The 13,616-nt window shown below is 40.2% G+C and overlaps 1 protein-coding gene across 2 annotated transcripts in view; it reads right to left on the bottom strand.

Annotated features, from left to right (window-relative positions):
• Positions 1–2,786: 2,786 nt before the first annotated feature.
• LOC117943208 (membrane-associated guanylate kinase, WW and PDZ domain-containing protein 3) overlaps positions 2,787–13,616 on the bottom strand; it is a 130,360-nt gene continuing 119,530 nt past the window's right edge. The window contains exons 18-22 of one of the 2 annotated variants that reach the window (XM_034869184.1): positions 12,278–12,383; positions 10,195–10,332; positions 8,283–8,421; positions 6,570–6,659; positions 6,167–6,412 (exon numbers count right to left, since the gene is read on the bottom strand). In XM_034869184.1, the coding sequence (XP_034725075.1) occupies positions 6,610–6,659; positions 8,283–8,421; positions 10,195–10,332; positions 12,278–12,383 (433 nt within the window). In that variant the 3' untranslated portion in view covers positions 6,167–6,412; positions 6,570–6,609. Of the gene's footprint in view, positions 6,413–6,569; positions 6,660–8,282; positions 8,422–10,194; positions 10,333–12,277; positions 12,384–13,616 lie in introns of both variants that reach the window. The other variant, XM_034869183.1, reaches the window with a different exon arrangement.

Here is a 13,616-nt window from a genome sequence, read left to right as displayed (position 1 = left end):
TAATGGGCCGAGGCGAACCGAGGCGGGCCGAGGCGAGCCGAGGCAAGCTGTTACCAGCAGTGGAAAAACGCCATTAGTCTATTCTACTCAGTTCTATTCTAATCTGTTCTATTCTATTCTATTATTAAATTACATTGTGGTATATTCTGATACAGACATACACTTTTGTTAGTGTCAGCTAGAGAACATGATACATATCAGAATAATAATTCTATTACATGTTGCCATGGCAAAAACTTATATTGATTCTCATACTACCATAACTATTACTACTACTACTACTACTACTACTACTAGTAATAATAATAATAGTAATAATAATAATAATCAAACAAATAATCCAACATAGTTAAGGGACTGTGGAATGAGGATTCTGGTGTTTTTTGTAGTACATTATAGAGCCTGAGTCACTTTCTGGGTTTAGGCTTATTGTCATGGATACATTCCACCGTTTATTTCAACATGTGCCTCATTGCCTCACACACACACTTACTGGGGTAAATTCCAAGGAATTCACTCCCCCACCCATTTTCAACCACATACGTTTGTTGATAGAGGCTGACTCCGTCCTCCAGCCAGAGTTGTCTTAGAAACGCAAAGACTAACAACGAAACCTGGCAACAAAGAGCAATAAAGTTTAGTAGCCTGCGTCGGCACTCTTCAGTGATCCAGTGAACTAGTGAGGAAACCCCAGGATATTTTTTCATTATGACTGAATCTAGAAAGTAGGATATTAAAAGATCTTGCTGGTCTGCCCACTCAACCCGGTACTCTATGACCTGTAAAAACTGTGTGGTGCACCTCATGTCTTTTTAAGACGTTCAACAAACCAGCAATTGTTGGCAACAAGTCTGCCAAGCAACTACTAATGGCCAAAGCCTCCAAGGCTGTGGCAGTCTGCGTTGCTTATCTCTCCTAACACCCTGTCCAAGTGAAAGCTCAAGACACCTCCCTTCCAAATTACCAACCTAGAAGAATGCATCTGCTTCTCTACATGTCTGATAGTGGAGAAAAGAGGTTGCCACCCAAATGTTAGTATCTGTCCGCTGCTGCATAGATCACCTGGCTTCCTCAAGCTCAGACATACCAATGATGTGATGTAAAAAGCGGGAGGACCATAACTTTTGAATCCACCCATACTTCACATATCTTCACACACATACTACTGTATATCTTTATGACCTACCAGATGTTAGCATACAAAGGGCTTCAACAAGAATTTTTTTTGTGAAATTCACATTTCCCAACAAAATGCATGACAATTCCTTCAAGTGACTCACATACCAGGAAAATCCATTTGTTGCAGGAAAGATATCAAATGGAGCATATTCTGTGCATTACTGACATAAAGATCTTAAAAAACAACTGCTTATGCACTCTGAAAATGAGTAACTAAGTCAAGACATTTTATTCTTCCCTTATCCAAATGTCCACTGAAGACTTCCCTGCAACGTGGTGACATCTAGTGGTATGAAAGGTAGACTACATTAAAAGGCTAAAGCTCTGATATTAATTAATTATGGCGTAGAAATCCAGTTTTCTTCCTGCGTGAAATGTGATCTGCATGGTATGCGTGTTGGGTTGTGAATGAACACAAGGTGAAGGAATGAGGGTTATGGTACAAATCTGATTAATATTCATTTAAAATATTCATTCAATTTCCATCAATCTAAGCCATTAGTATATCAGCAACTGCTTCTAACTTAATTTAGTTTTGGGTTTTACAAATCAAGAAAAAATGAATATATCCTTTTTATCTAATGAACTCTGACCCATGACTGCAGCAGAATGTGATGCTTTTTAGACAGAAAAGGCAACAAAAACACACTTAGGTTAGACATACTAAAAGAAAGAAAAGACAAGGTACAAATCTTTGCAGAATACATCTCATTTAATTTCCATACGTGAAAAATAAAATGAAATTCCAGTTATTTTTAAACAATTTAAGTCAACTATGACTGTTCTGTGTAGCCATTAAAGCTGCTCTTCCAGTGAGGTCAAGTTCTGGAGCCCTCATCCAAACCAGGGTCAAAGTCACTCCCCTAATGTACGTGCCGAGAGATGATATGTACTTCTACAACAATGACGCATTCAAACCAACGGTTTGGCAACGGTTATCTCAGGTGTATATGTTTCTAACTGCTTCATTTGGTGGAAGGCACAGCCGAGGAGCACCGCACATGCATAGCTAAACCCGGGTTAAAGGTTAAAAAAAACAAATCCTCTGTCTAAACGTCTTTGTTCATAATTTTAAAGTAAAATGTATAATTCAGGGACCATGGTTCATAAAAGTTCCCTGCAGCTCGTCACATTTGGATTTACAAGAAACTGAAAAGAAACCTGGTTGTGTTACATCGAAGTCAGTATATGACATTCATGCGCGTGTTTCCGCTTTGTGTTCCCATGATTCACGCTTGCTTGTGAAATATGGATTTCAATGCCCACATACAAAGCCCCTGAGCTTTCTCTCGTAATTGAAAGAGCGCCTACTTCGTGCAGTGAAGTGCTCTCCCAGCTCTGCCGAGAAAAGCAGTTGGCTACCATGACAACTGGAAATCTGCCATAGTAACAATGACTTATGCAGCTTTGTCATGACAGTATTAGAAAGACAAATAATCCAAACATGGAACCTAACTGATCATCCTATGGACAAGTGTGAGAGAAATTTGACGTCTTATAGACAGTATATATATGTGTGTGTGTGTGTGTGTGTGTGTGTCTGTCTGTGTATGTGGTTGTGTGTGTGTGTGTGTGTGTTATTTTCAGTAGAAGAGGTCCAGTAGATATTTTTCAGTAAAACTTTATTTTTTCAGTGCATGAACAGAACACCATGTCAAGGTCATAGTCTATCCTTTTTCAACTCATCTTTAAATATTTTCTCTGTTTTTATTACATAAAAAAATAATGGAGCAATTTAATATACCTCTATTTGCCCCCCCCCCCACCCCACCCCACCCCCAAAAGAGCACTCAGCAAGTATTTATAAAGGTGCTGTACAATGTACAAACATTTACATCTACTGTTCCTACAGAATGTAGAAGATACCACAAGGATTGTTTTTCTAATGAAGCGATGCAAGGCCACAGTATGATACAGAGATGAGATTTTAAAAAAAAGGGTCAAAACAAAAGCATAAAGAAGTACAACAATGCAGAGGGCATACAATAAAGAAGGGCATTATCTGACCCAGCAGAGTGAGCTCCCTGTACCTGATTTACTCATTAGACCAACCAAACTATTGCACAATAACGTACCACTGACTGGCTCATAGCGCGTCCTCAAGCCATTCTTTAACCTGAAAACTCCCTTAACCAATCACAGACCTTAACCCTCACTTGATCACTCACATTGACTTTATCACAGGTTTGCTACTATACTGTGTTCCCTGAGCTCATCTGAATATGTCTTAATCTCACAAACTGTATTAGCAGGTATGCTGAGCATATTTCCTTTCTCTCTGATTTCACAGCAGAAGCTTCAAACACTCAGTTAAGCGACAGTGAAATTCGACAAGGGACTAGTGTTACCAGGGGATAAGCAAAGTCTGTATTTTAATCAAATTTACTGACGTTACGGATACGATGTCAAGGCTCTGTCAAAACATTAATATATGATGACAACACAGCCAATGCGACCCCAAGTCACAGAGATGCTGATTCCAATGGGATCCTTATATTATCACACAACATGTTTTTGGCAAAATATGGCAGGTAATTTGCAGTAGAATTTTGACTTGACAAATTACAGACATGGCAGAGGATTAAGATCACAGACGATCTCCGTGGTTATTACACTTTGGTCCCCAGGTAATCCAAGTCCTGTGTGAAATGTCTCATTGTAACTGACCCTACGCTTGGAATCAGTTGTTCATCTCATCAGCCCAACAACCCTTCAATTATGTAATAGGTGGGCTCTCTGTATGTATTACATCAGCATGCATGCTCAATATCTCAGTAACCCACCACATTGCTCTCTAAGCTCCATTAGCCATGTCAGATAATTATATAGCAGGACTGACAAATACATACATTTAAAACCCCCATGTTTCCTTTCTCAGTAGGCAAAGGGAAAACCATAAGGGACATGACTCTGAACTTGCAAATTATTCCCAAAATTGCCCTTTTGGCCTTCAACGGTGAACTTTTTAGAAAAACTGAAATAGCTTTAGAAAACAAAGATAATAATAAAATGGGATTGGAAGCAAGTCAACATCCCAAATTAAATATAAATCTCATGGTCATTCTGTTATGCTACACGGGCATATGCAGTGCAATGGAATTCAATAGATATTTAAAAGTTAGAATCTGCAAAACATGACACATTCAAATATATTGATATATTATATTTCACAATGAGACACGTTTTGAGCGATTGCAAACATTTGGTACAGCGGTTTGCACGTTTCCTATACATTTCATGAACTACAAGATCCATGGTAATCGCTACCACTGAAGTACATCGGAGGGATGGTGAACGTTCAAATAACATGGGACATATCTTTGAAGTCTATATCAAAATGTGGAATGGCTTGGTACGGCTACATATACACATATTATTCTATCATCGCAATAAATGACACACTGCTTGGTTATCACACACATGGTAAACAAGATCTCAAACCACAAGTTTCTGGTCTTTTTAATGATACTGTTCGTATTGAGGAGAGTCATGTCTATAATCATAGAACAGTCTAGAGTCCCCGGTAAAGTGAATGCTCGCTGGATTGTATTAGAAATCGGCCTGGTGTTGAGAGTGAGAATTAGAAACAGGATCATCCTCAGGGATGTGCAGAACACGTGCAGTAAAACAAACAGAAGGGACTGCATGCAGTTGAGCAAACGTTGAAGAAAACTCCAAAATAGTCAAAATATCCCACAATGAGGCCGGGAGCAAAATGAAACCCTAGATGACAGTCACACTTGGTGTATACTACAGCGGGAGAGGCGAGGGCCTATCTCCTTTCTTTGCATATGGGTCATTGCATTGTAATGGGTGAAGCGCTGTTGGTGGTCATCGTTCCACAGGTGGCTCCCAGAATTGGCACATATTCGCATTTCAAAATGTCTAGTCTGGCAACGCTCCGAGCATAACGCACATGATTGAGTCCCACATCAGAGATGCTGAAGCAGCGGACAAGGCAAAAGGGGAGCTGCTACATGCCAACACGTGATGTCACAGGACAAATCTGGAAATGGTTCAAAGGTAATAATGTTGCACTTTATTACCTCTCTGTTTCATGGAAGAACTCAGAAAAAACTACTGATCGAGTGTTGAGTATTCTCAAGTCTGGGTGATTCAATGTCCTTTCACAAAGAGTCACGAAGGACCTCTGCCTTGGAGAGGATTCTGGCATAGCTGGGCACTTTCCAAGGGCCAGGGTTAATAGGTCCCTTTGGGCTCTGAGGGGTCCCCAGAGAACCGTTTATAGAGGCCACAAAGTCTTCTTTACTACCGACTTCTTTGGAGTAAGACAATGCGTCCTCTCTTCCTTTCTCCTCTCTTGGTGAAACTACAGAACCTTTTCTACTCCACATTTCTTTAAAAGACAACAGTGACGCTCTTTTGTTGACGGTTTCTTTACTTGTATTCCTGTCTTCTGTGGATTTATACTTACCATTAGCATCTTTCTGCCCTGAGTCTTTCCCTGTCCCTTTCTCCGCTTCTCTGACTGTTTGAGCAGGTGTCCTTCCGTGGTGAGACTCTCCTGCCACCCTTCTTTTGAAACTTTCTTGCTCACGGCCAGGCCTGGTCCTTTCTCCTCTCCCTTCCATCTCCCGCCTTTGTGAGTATTTTCTGATCTCAAGATTCCCCCCTTTGCCGTTTTTCTTTTCATGATCCGAGCTCTCTCTGCTGGAAGAGTCTTTTGATCTCGTCTGAGGACCGTGTTGATGATCTGCACGCTGCAGGCTCGAAGCCGCTTGCTGTCCAGCTTGAGGACACTTCCTTTGGCTTGCGGATCGTGTTTTTCCCTGTGTCTGAGACATCCTGTCCCTGCTCAGTCTATCTTTCTGTGCCTGACTCTCAGTCTTTTCAGGACCGTGATGTTGCTCTTTGGCTTTAGGAAATGTCTCCCCTGTTTTCTTTGGGCTGCTTAGCTCTCTGGGGTCTTTTGTGGGCCTGGTCCTCTTGTAGAAGTTCATTTGCTCAGAGGAGGCGGGAGAGAGCCTATCTACCTCTTGGTCCGCCCACTCACCGCTCTCCTCCACTGAGCGTAAACCCCTGCTGCTGCGGGGCTTGAGGCCATGTGGGGAGATGCTGCTACAGCTGTGGGAATGTTTCAGTTTGCCGGAGAAGGGGGAGGAAACAAAGATGGAAGCCCCGCTGGGATATGGAGAGGTCAGGGGTGATGTGTCAGAGTAAAACACCTCTTCGGAATAGCTTGTGGGTGAAATGAGTTTTTGATCATGTTGACCTGTAAAAGATGCACACATTTTACATGGAGACACCATGTAAACACACTTCTTAGAAGTTCCACACAAAATACCAAAATTGAGGGAGAGAAGGAAGAAAAAATGGATTATTACTGAGAGGTTAACAGAGGGAAGATATGTGAGAAAGAGAGGTATTACCAAGGTAAAAGAGAAGAGGCCAGTAAAAGCAGTAGAGATGTTAGTGTTGGTGCTCAGTGTAGTAGCACACAGTAGAAGAAGCCGTACTACCTGCATCGGAGGCAAGAGAAGAAGAGCCAAAAGGAAGCAGATGGTTAGTGATTTAATTATTTAACAAATAAAAAGTCAATAAAGAAAGTATGTTCAAATCAATATGGGCAGCGTACCAAAACAGGCTCCAGCAATTAGCAAACAAACTGGAGTCATTACCATCAGCGTTAGTTGGATTCATGGATTCTGAATGTATTTAACTACTTTCAGTGTCCCCTCTCCGTAAACACATTTAGTAAATAAATCAATTTTATACCGCTGTATGTCTGCTCTAATTATAAAGCTACAGCCAGGCAACTGTTAGCATAGCTTAGCATTAGGACAGGAATCCGCTAGCCCAGCTCTGTCCAAGAAAAAACTAAATTCACAGGTACCTATAAAGCTCGAAGATAACATGTTGTATCTCCTTTGTTTGATTCATGACAACAAAAAAAAAAGACTAAAGATGTAGTTTTTCTTGGCCGGGTACAGTGCCTTCGTAGATTCTTATCACCGTAAAGTTGCCGACCAGACTCAGAAGTCTCACTGTCTTGAATTGTTATAGACAGATAACCCGTGTGAAACAGCAACTTGTCATTTTTCCTGCAACTAACGATTACTTTCATTGTCGATTAATCTGTTGATCGTTTTCTTGATTCATTGATTAGTTGTGAAATATTTCTTTCAGTGTTTCCCAAAGCCCGAGATAACGCCCTGAAACGTTTTGTTTTGTTTACAACTCAAAGATATTCACTTTACTGCCATAGAGGAGTAAAGAAACTAAGAAATATTCCCATTTAAAAAGTTGGAATCAAATAATTTTTACTTTTTTCAATAAAAAGTGACTCAAGCCAAGGAATTGATTATCAAAATAGTTGGCGATTAATTTAATAGTGGACAAGTAATCGATTAATCTTTGAAGATCTAGTTTTTACATTTGGACTGTACGGAAGAGGATTAGGGCCACTGGTGAAAAATGTATGTGAGTTCTGACTTCTTTCTCAGAATTCTGACTTTTTATAATTCTGAGAAAAAAAGTCAGAATTCTGAGATTAAAGTCAAAATTCTGACTTTTTTTCTCAGAATTCTTACTTTAATCTCAGAATTAAAAGAAGTCAGAATTCTGAGAATAAGTCACAATTCTGAGAAAAAAGTCTGAACTCACATACATTTTTTTCCAGTGGCCCTAATCCTCTTCCGTAGGACTGAGCCAGGCTAGCTAGTTTCCTACTGTTTTCAGTTTTTGTGCTAAAATAAGCTAAACTAAGCTAATAGGCTGCTGGCTGTTGTTATTGATAAAAACAGAGTGATATCAATCTTCTGGTATTCAAGTATTTCCCAAGCTATTCCTTTAAGGAGTGTATATTGAAAACAGTGAATATACTTCTTAAAGGAAAGAAAGTATTATATGCCATTCATGTATTTGTTGTCAACTAGTCACCAAGTACTAACCTTTCCTACTATATTATCCTTCACATTGTACCAAAATAGTTAAAATAGATTTCTAGGCACAAAAGCAGTCCGAAATAATCCCTTAAAGAAAAATTTGTCTCTGTACTGTGTCATTTCAAAATTGTAATTACAATTAATAAGTAATTACAATCTAACTTGTAATTGAATAAATTGTGTGTAGACAGTACGTACCGCCATCTTGAGCCAGGCCCGCCCCAGGTCTCAGCAGCAGGACCACTTTGCTTCCTCCAGCCTGGATCACTTCAATAGCTCGTGTATGGGAAATGCCGCGTGCCGGCTCCCCGTTAATCTCCACTATCTCATCTCCAACCTGACAGCAATACAGAAAATCCAATTATTAAACAGAAACAGGTCTGATCAAAGCTTAGCATTTCTCTCTGTGCATGTATTCACACTTTCACTCAAACACTTCTACCATAGAAGTGGTATGCTTTCACACACATACACAATAAAATATTTCAATTGCAAGTCACGCGCACACACACACACACACACACACACACACACACACACACACACACACACACACACACATATACACACACACACACACACACACACACACACACACACACACACTTGTAATACCTTGAAGGAATAACTCATCATAGAGCGTGTAAACATGTCAGTCTGTTGGGATCTAATCGGTGTTGACATTTCTCTCCACCCTTGGATAGGCAAAGTTATGCCCAGAGACCACAGTCTGGCAAGCCAAGGATTGATTCCCAGCCAGGAGCTTCTATTCTGTTCCCTCACTGCACCATCTCCCCTCTCATCCTAATAATAATAATAGTCTTATAATTTCATCCCCATGGGCACTTTCTAATTTTGCGGAACCTCTTCCGTAGACAGAAAAAGCACTGGGTCAGTTCTAGGAATACACTGGGACCTTCCTGGAAATGGTCATTGTCACCCTTAGGACACTTAATGATGGGAAGACGTACATAAGAAAGAAATATGAAACAAATCTAGAAATTCAAAAAAACAAGAACACAATTAAATCAAAGCAGAAAATAGACACTTAAAGACCATCTCCTCCCTCTCTTTAATTGCTGTGTTGATTAACTATGCTAAATCAAAGCAAAAAAACAGCGAACACATTAAAGCGGAACGCATCTGCAGCATTTTACCCTCAACACTGTAACTGGCAGTTGCTGAAACACAATTCATTAGTTCAATCTCTGGTGCATTCAGCACACGGCAACAGAAATGCTATTTTTCTTATTTACCTCTCTCCTTAATGAACTAGTAAATGTGCATAATTAGATTTCAGCAATGTAATACTCTGTAAATTAGCACTCTAACATCTATCTAACAGTGCTGAGTGTAACAAAATGAGCTTCCTAGGACTGGATTGACTTTTATTTAATCAAGTTTTCTTTTTTTACATCTCGTTAGCTGAAAGCCCCGAGGACGTCCCTGTCTATCTGTCGGCCCTTTGGTCTGTCTGCCAAAACTTGTCCAGAGTGAGACATTCTCACATTACGGGATAAAGGCCCATGACATTTGGTGCAAAACTTCATTGTCCAGTGAGAATGAATCTTAAATGATTCAGGTGAACCCCTGACCTTTCAATGTTAATTTTCTAGAAATCAATATGCTTTCCTCTAGCTCAACTGTGCACACAAGATATCTTATAACCTGTTATGGCAATTGCAACGAAATGCTCTCAGCACATTCCTCAACACATATTATTAACCCAATGACCTTTCTTGTAGCACAACCCAGTGGCAAACTTTACACTTTTAGCCCCACCACTGTTGCTAAAAATAGCACAATTAGCAATATGTTGTTCTCTCCTTCCAACACTGAATATTGTGCCACTATTAGTCCTGTAGACATTATGAGTCAGTAGGATCTGGCCACAGGGGCAACTCAACCTTTCCACAGGTCATGGGGTTCATTGAAAAAAATCTATCCATATGAAAAAATAAAAACACATATCGTAAAATATATACAACCACACTTTTAAGTCCTCAGAGTGTCTCCGACTTCATTCCTCCCCCGAATTTGTGTCAGCAGTAACAGCAACCTTTTTAAAAATATGTTTTATTATAACGATTATATTAAAAGGAGCACTCACATGGATCCTTCCGTCCAGCTGAGCAGGCCCGTCCTCAGCCAGTCTCAGGATGTATAGGCCCATGTTGTACTCCGTTCCCCCTCGCAGGCTAAAGCCAAAGCCCCTGGGACCCCTCTCTAACTCCACTGTCAGACAACCCTACACAGCATAAAGATTAAACTCAGTCAATAATACACTGGCATACACACACACAAAGTCATGCAGCAGGATTCGCGCACACATGCACAAAACGTATTCATAAAAACAAATATACATGCAGGGCTTCATTCATAATTCCTGGGATAAAACATTTTTGTTCAAGGTGCAGTTTTCCTTCAATTGAATATGCCATTGAAACCCATTCTTGCTCAATGTTTTTTTTTTTCTGTTTGTATCATCGTCTGTATCTGTTCCGCCCAAAGTTGCCTCGAGATCGGGGAGATCTGGAGAATTTTCTATTGCTTAGAAATGTCAATGACAATCTTCTCTGAAAGGCTTCTTTGTTTTGATCAGAAAGTAACATTGTTTGAAACTATAATAAGAGAAGGCAATTTCTAAAGAAATTGTGTTGTGGAGGCCTCTAAACTGCTAAACTGTATTGCTTACTCTAAAAGTGTACTATGTAAGTGTGTGTGTGTGTGAGTGTGTGTGTCAAACTGCACTAATTAGTTCATCTCAATCTGCTCTGTGTCCAGCTGTAATTGCAGGTTGCCATGGTGATGGTAACTCCTGACTCCTGGGTCAGACAGTTCACTTAAGTTCATTCAGTAAAGCTGGGGCGCACCTCTTAAACCTCGACTTCTTGCTTTAAAAACCTTGAGTAAATCACGAGCAAGTGTTATTATCATGAGAGAGAAGACCAGATCAGATGACTGTATGTTTGTGGTGTTAAACACGTGACAATGGGAGAAGGTTGCTTGATATATGGTCTCTATTCATGACGTTCCACTTCCGGGATTGCTCAGATGTCGCCAGCAATTTTGCTAGATGTCCCTCTTTTTGGCCAGATGTCAGTCACCTTCTGGTTTCTTTGTGTTGGCCTTTCTAAACTCCGGTGGATTTCTGATGACTGTGGTTAACTGCTCCTCAGATCTCTGCAGAGCAAATCCAGACACCTAGCCAGACTATCTGTCCAATCTGAGTTTTCTGTAGCACAACTAAAGCAACCTTTGAAGGTACACGTGTTCCACCAAAACAAGTTTCTTCCTGGGGCTGTTTTGCTGCGGCACCCTGGTTCCGTTCAGCGCTTAGCACTTTCTAAGACAATTGGGATTGGTTAAAAGAAATGCCAATAAATCAGAGTGAGTATTTCTCCTATCCCAGAATAAGGTGTGGACTAGCCAGACCCTCCTCCGAAGCGCTGTGGGGGAAGGTCTGGCAATGCAAGACTACATGAAATATGTCTGGTATCAGTTGTCATGATATCATGGCAGTCATTTCGGCAGCTCCTGGCCACTGTCACTGTCAGGCTCACACTGCCAAATGTGTAAGTCTGTTTGCTTCCATAGCTACATATGACAGTGTGAAGAGGGAAAACGGTGGGAATGAGAGCAGGTTTGAGATCATTTTTGAGAAGATTTTACAGGCCTGAGGGCGAGCCTGTATGGCATGTTGACCAGAGGACTGATCCCCTCCGATGGGTCTGGGGAGGGCCTTACCTACATGGTTTATTACCGTCCAATTGTCCTATATCTTCTTCTAATGCTGTTTTGCACCAATTGACAGTGCATGTAACAGTATATGTATTGTGTATTTTTTTTTTAATGTTATTGCATTAGTGAAAAGAACAAAAAAGGTTTCTACGTTGAAAAATGTGGAAGGAATTGAATGAAAAAGAATGTAGCAATAATAATAAAGATTTAAAAGAACACAGGTGCTTACAGCATTCACACAATGAACACGGTATGCAGGAACTCAAGAACTATGAGCTTTATGTGATGGGAACAGTATGCTCTGTTAAAAGCAAACAATATATGTAACATTTGTTGATGAAAGCTTTTATGCCTATCATGTAAAATGTGTGCCTTCGGGAGCTTTAACCTACGAATAGTTGCTAAGCTACATACTGTACAGGGAAAGGAATAGATTTGAGAATTATTCTTACCTGGTTGGGTCCTGTCACACAAAGCGTCCCCTGCTCACAAAGTGGAAGGGTTTTGTGGTCGGACCAGTTGACTATCTCCCTTTTCTCCTCCAGGTCCAGGTTGTAACTTAAACAAAAACACAACAAATGTATTTCTTTAGTAAGACAGGCTGTAAAAAGCATGCTGCAGGCCACACAACAAAAAACACAAAAAAGCCGTAATCCAGAACTTAAAATCTAATTTAATAATGGATATTAAATAGGAGAGAGCTGCTTTTTTTCATATTAGGATATTGTAATTTGTATGGTGTATTGTACTGTTTATGTTACTGTACATATGTGTATCTATACCGCACACGTTATTATCTTACAGACGTTTATATTCATTACACCATCGTCTCCGCTGAGAGAAATCTTTTTTTAGTTGTTTTCTCTGAGGGCAACTCTTCATCTAGCCACATACACACACTTTATTTTATGTGGGTCTAATTACAGAGGATTGTTTGTGGTTTCATAATCATTTGTAAGGGCAAGTAGCAATAGCATTCTATTAATATGACCATAACCATAAAGTGATTAGGGTTCTATTTTAGAGGATGTTCTCGTTGCACCCTCCTCAGGCTAAAATGGGGGGGGGGGGGGAGCAAGCAACATCTACAAAAGCATCACAATCATTTTCTCAATATGAAATGAATGTTTAAATTAAATGGAAATTTGGGCACATGTTGTCCTTTTATGGTACAAATGGTGGGAGTTCAAAAACTGACTTAGAAAAAAGAAAAACTCTATTTGCTTCTTCGTCCTAACAAAACTGCCCCCCGTGTGAAAAAAAGCCCACATGTCCTTTGTTCAAGCAGCAATTATAACTCATATTTAAGATAGCGGCATCCTTTAGTGGCCATAGTACTTAGGAGCAAAACAGAAAGTAAGGTGACGACGTATAAGAACACCAAGGAGGCAGGTTGGGGTGGTGGACAGGTCTAACAAACACAGGACCTTTTCACCCCAGGAAACCAGGGTTCATGCTGCGTTTGAAGCTAGAAGGGATGTCTTATTTAAACCCAAACAATCTTTTTCTAAACTGTATTGGTTTTGGTGCCAAAACATAACCAAGTACTTTTTGCGCCTATTGAACTGCGACCGTTTCACAACACTAACGACGTGTTACAATCTCTGGTTTTGATATGAGGACGGAAACTGCTATCGGGGTCGTACTACGTGTCACGTCTAGGGGTGCTAATTTCTAAAATGCTCCTTATTAAAGACTACGAATTATTCAACCTACACTCACCTGCCACTTTATTAGGTACACCTGTCCAACTGCTCGTTAACACTTAATTTCTAAGCAGCCAATCACATG

This window comes from Etheostoma cragini, chromosome 4 (genome assembly GCF_013103735.1).
Source record: "Etheostoma cragini isolate CJK2018 chromosome 4, CSU_Ecrag_1.0, whole genome shotgun sequence".
Classification (NCBI taxonomy): domain Eukaryota; kingdom Metazoa; phylum Chordata; class Actinopteri; order Perciformes; family Percidae; genus Etheostoma; species Etheostoma cragini.
Note: the sequence above shows the minus strand (reverse complement) of the source record. Positions and strands in the feature narration are given on the sequence as shown.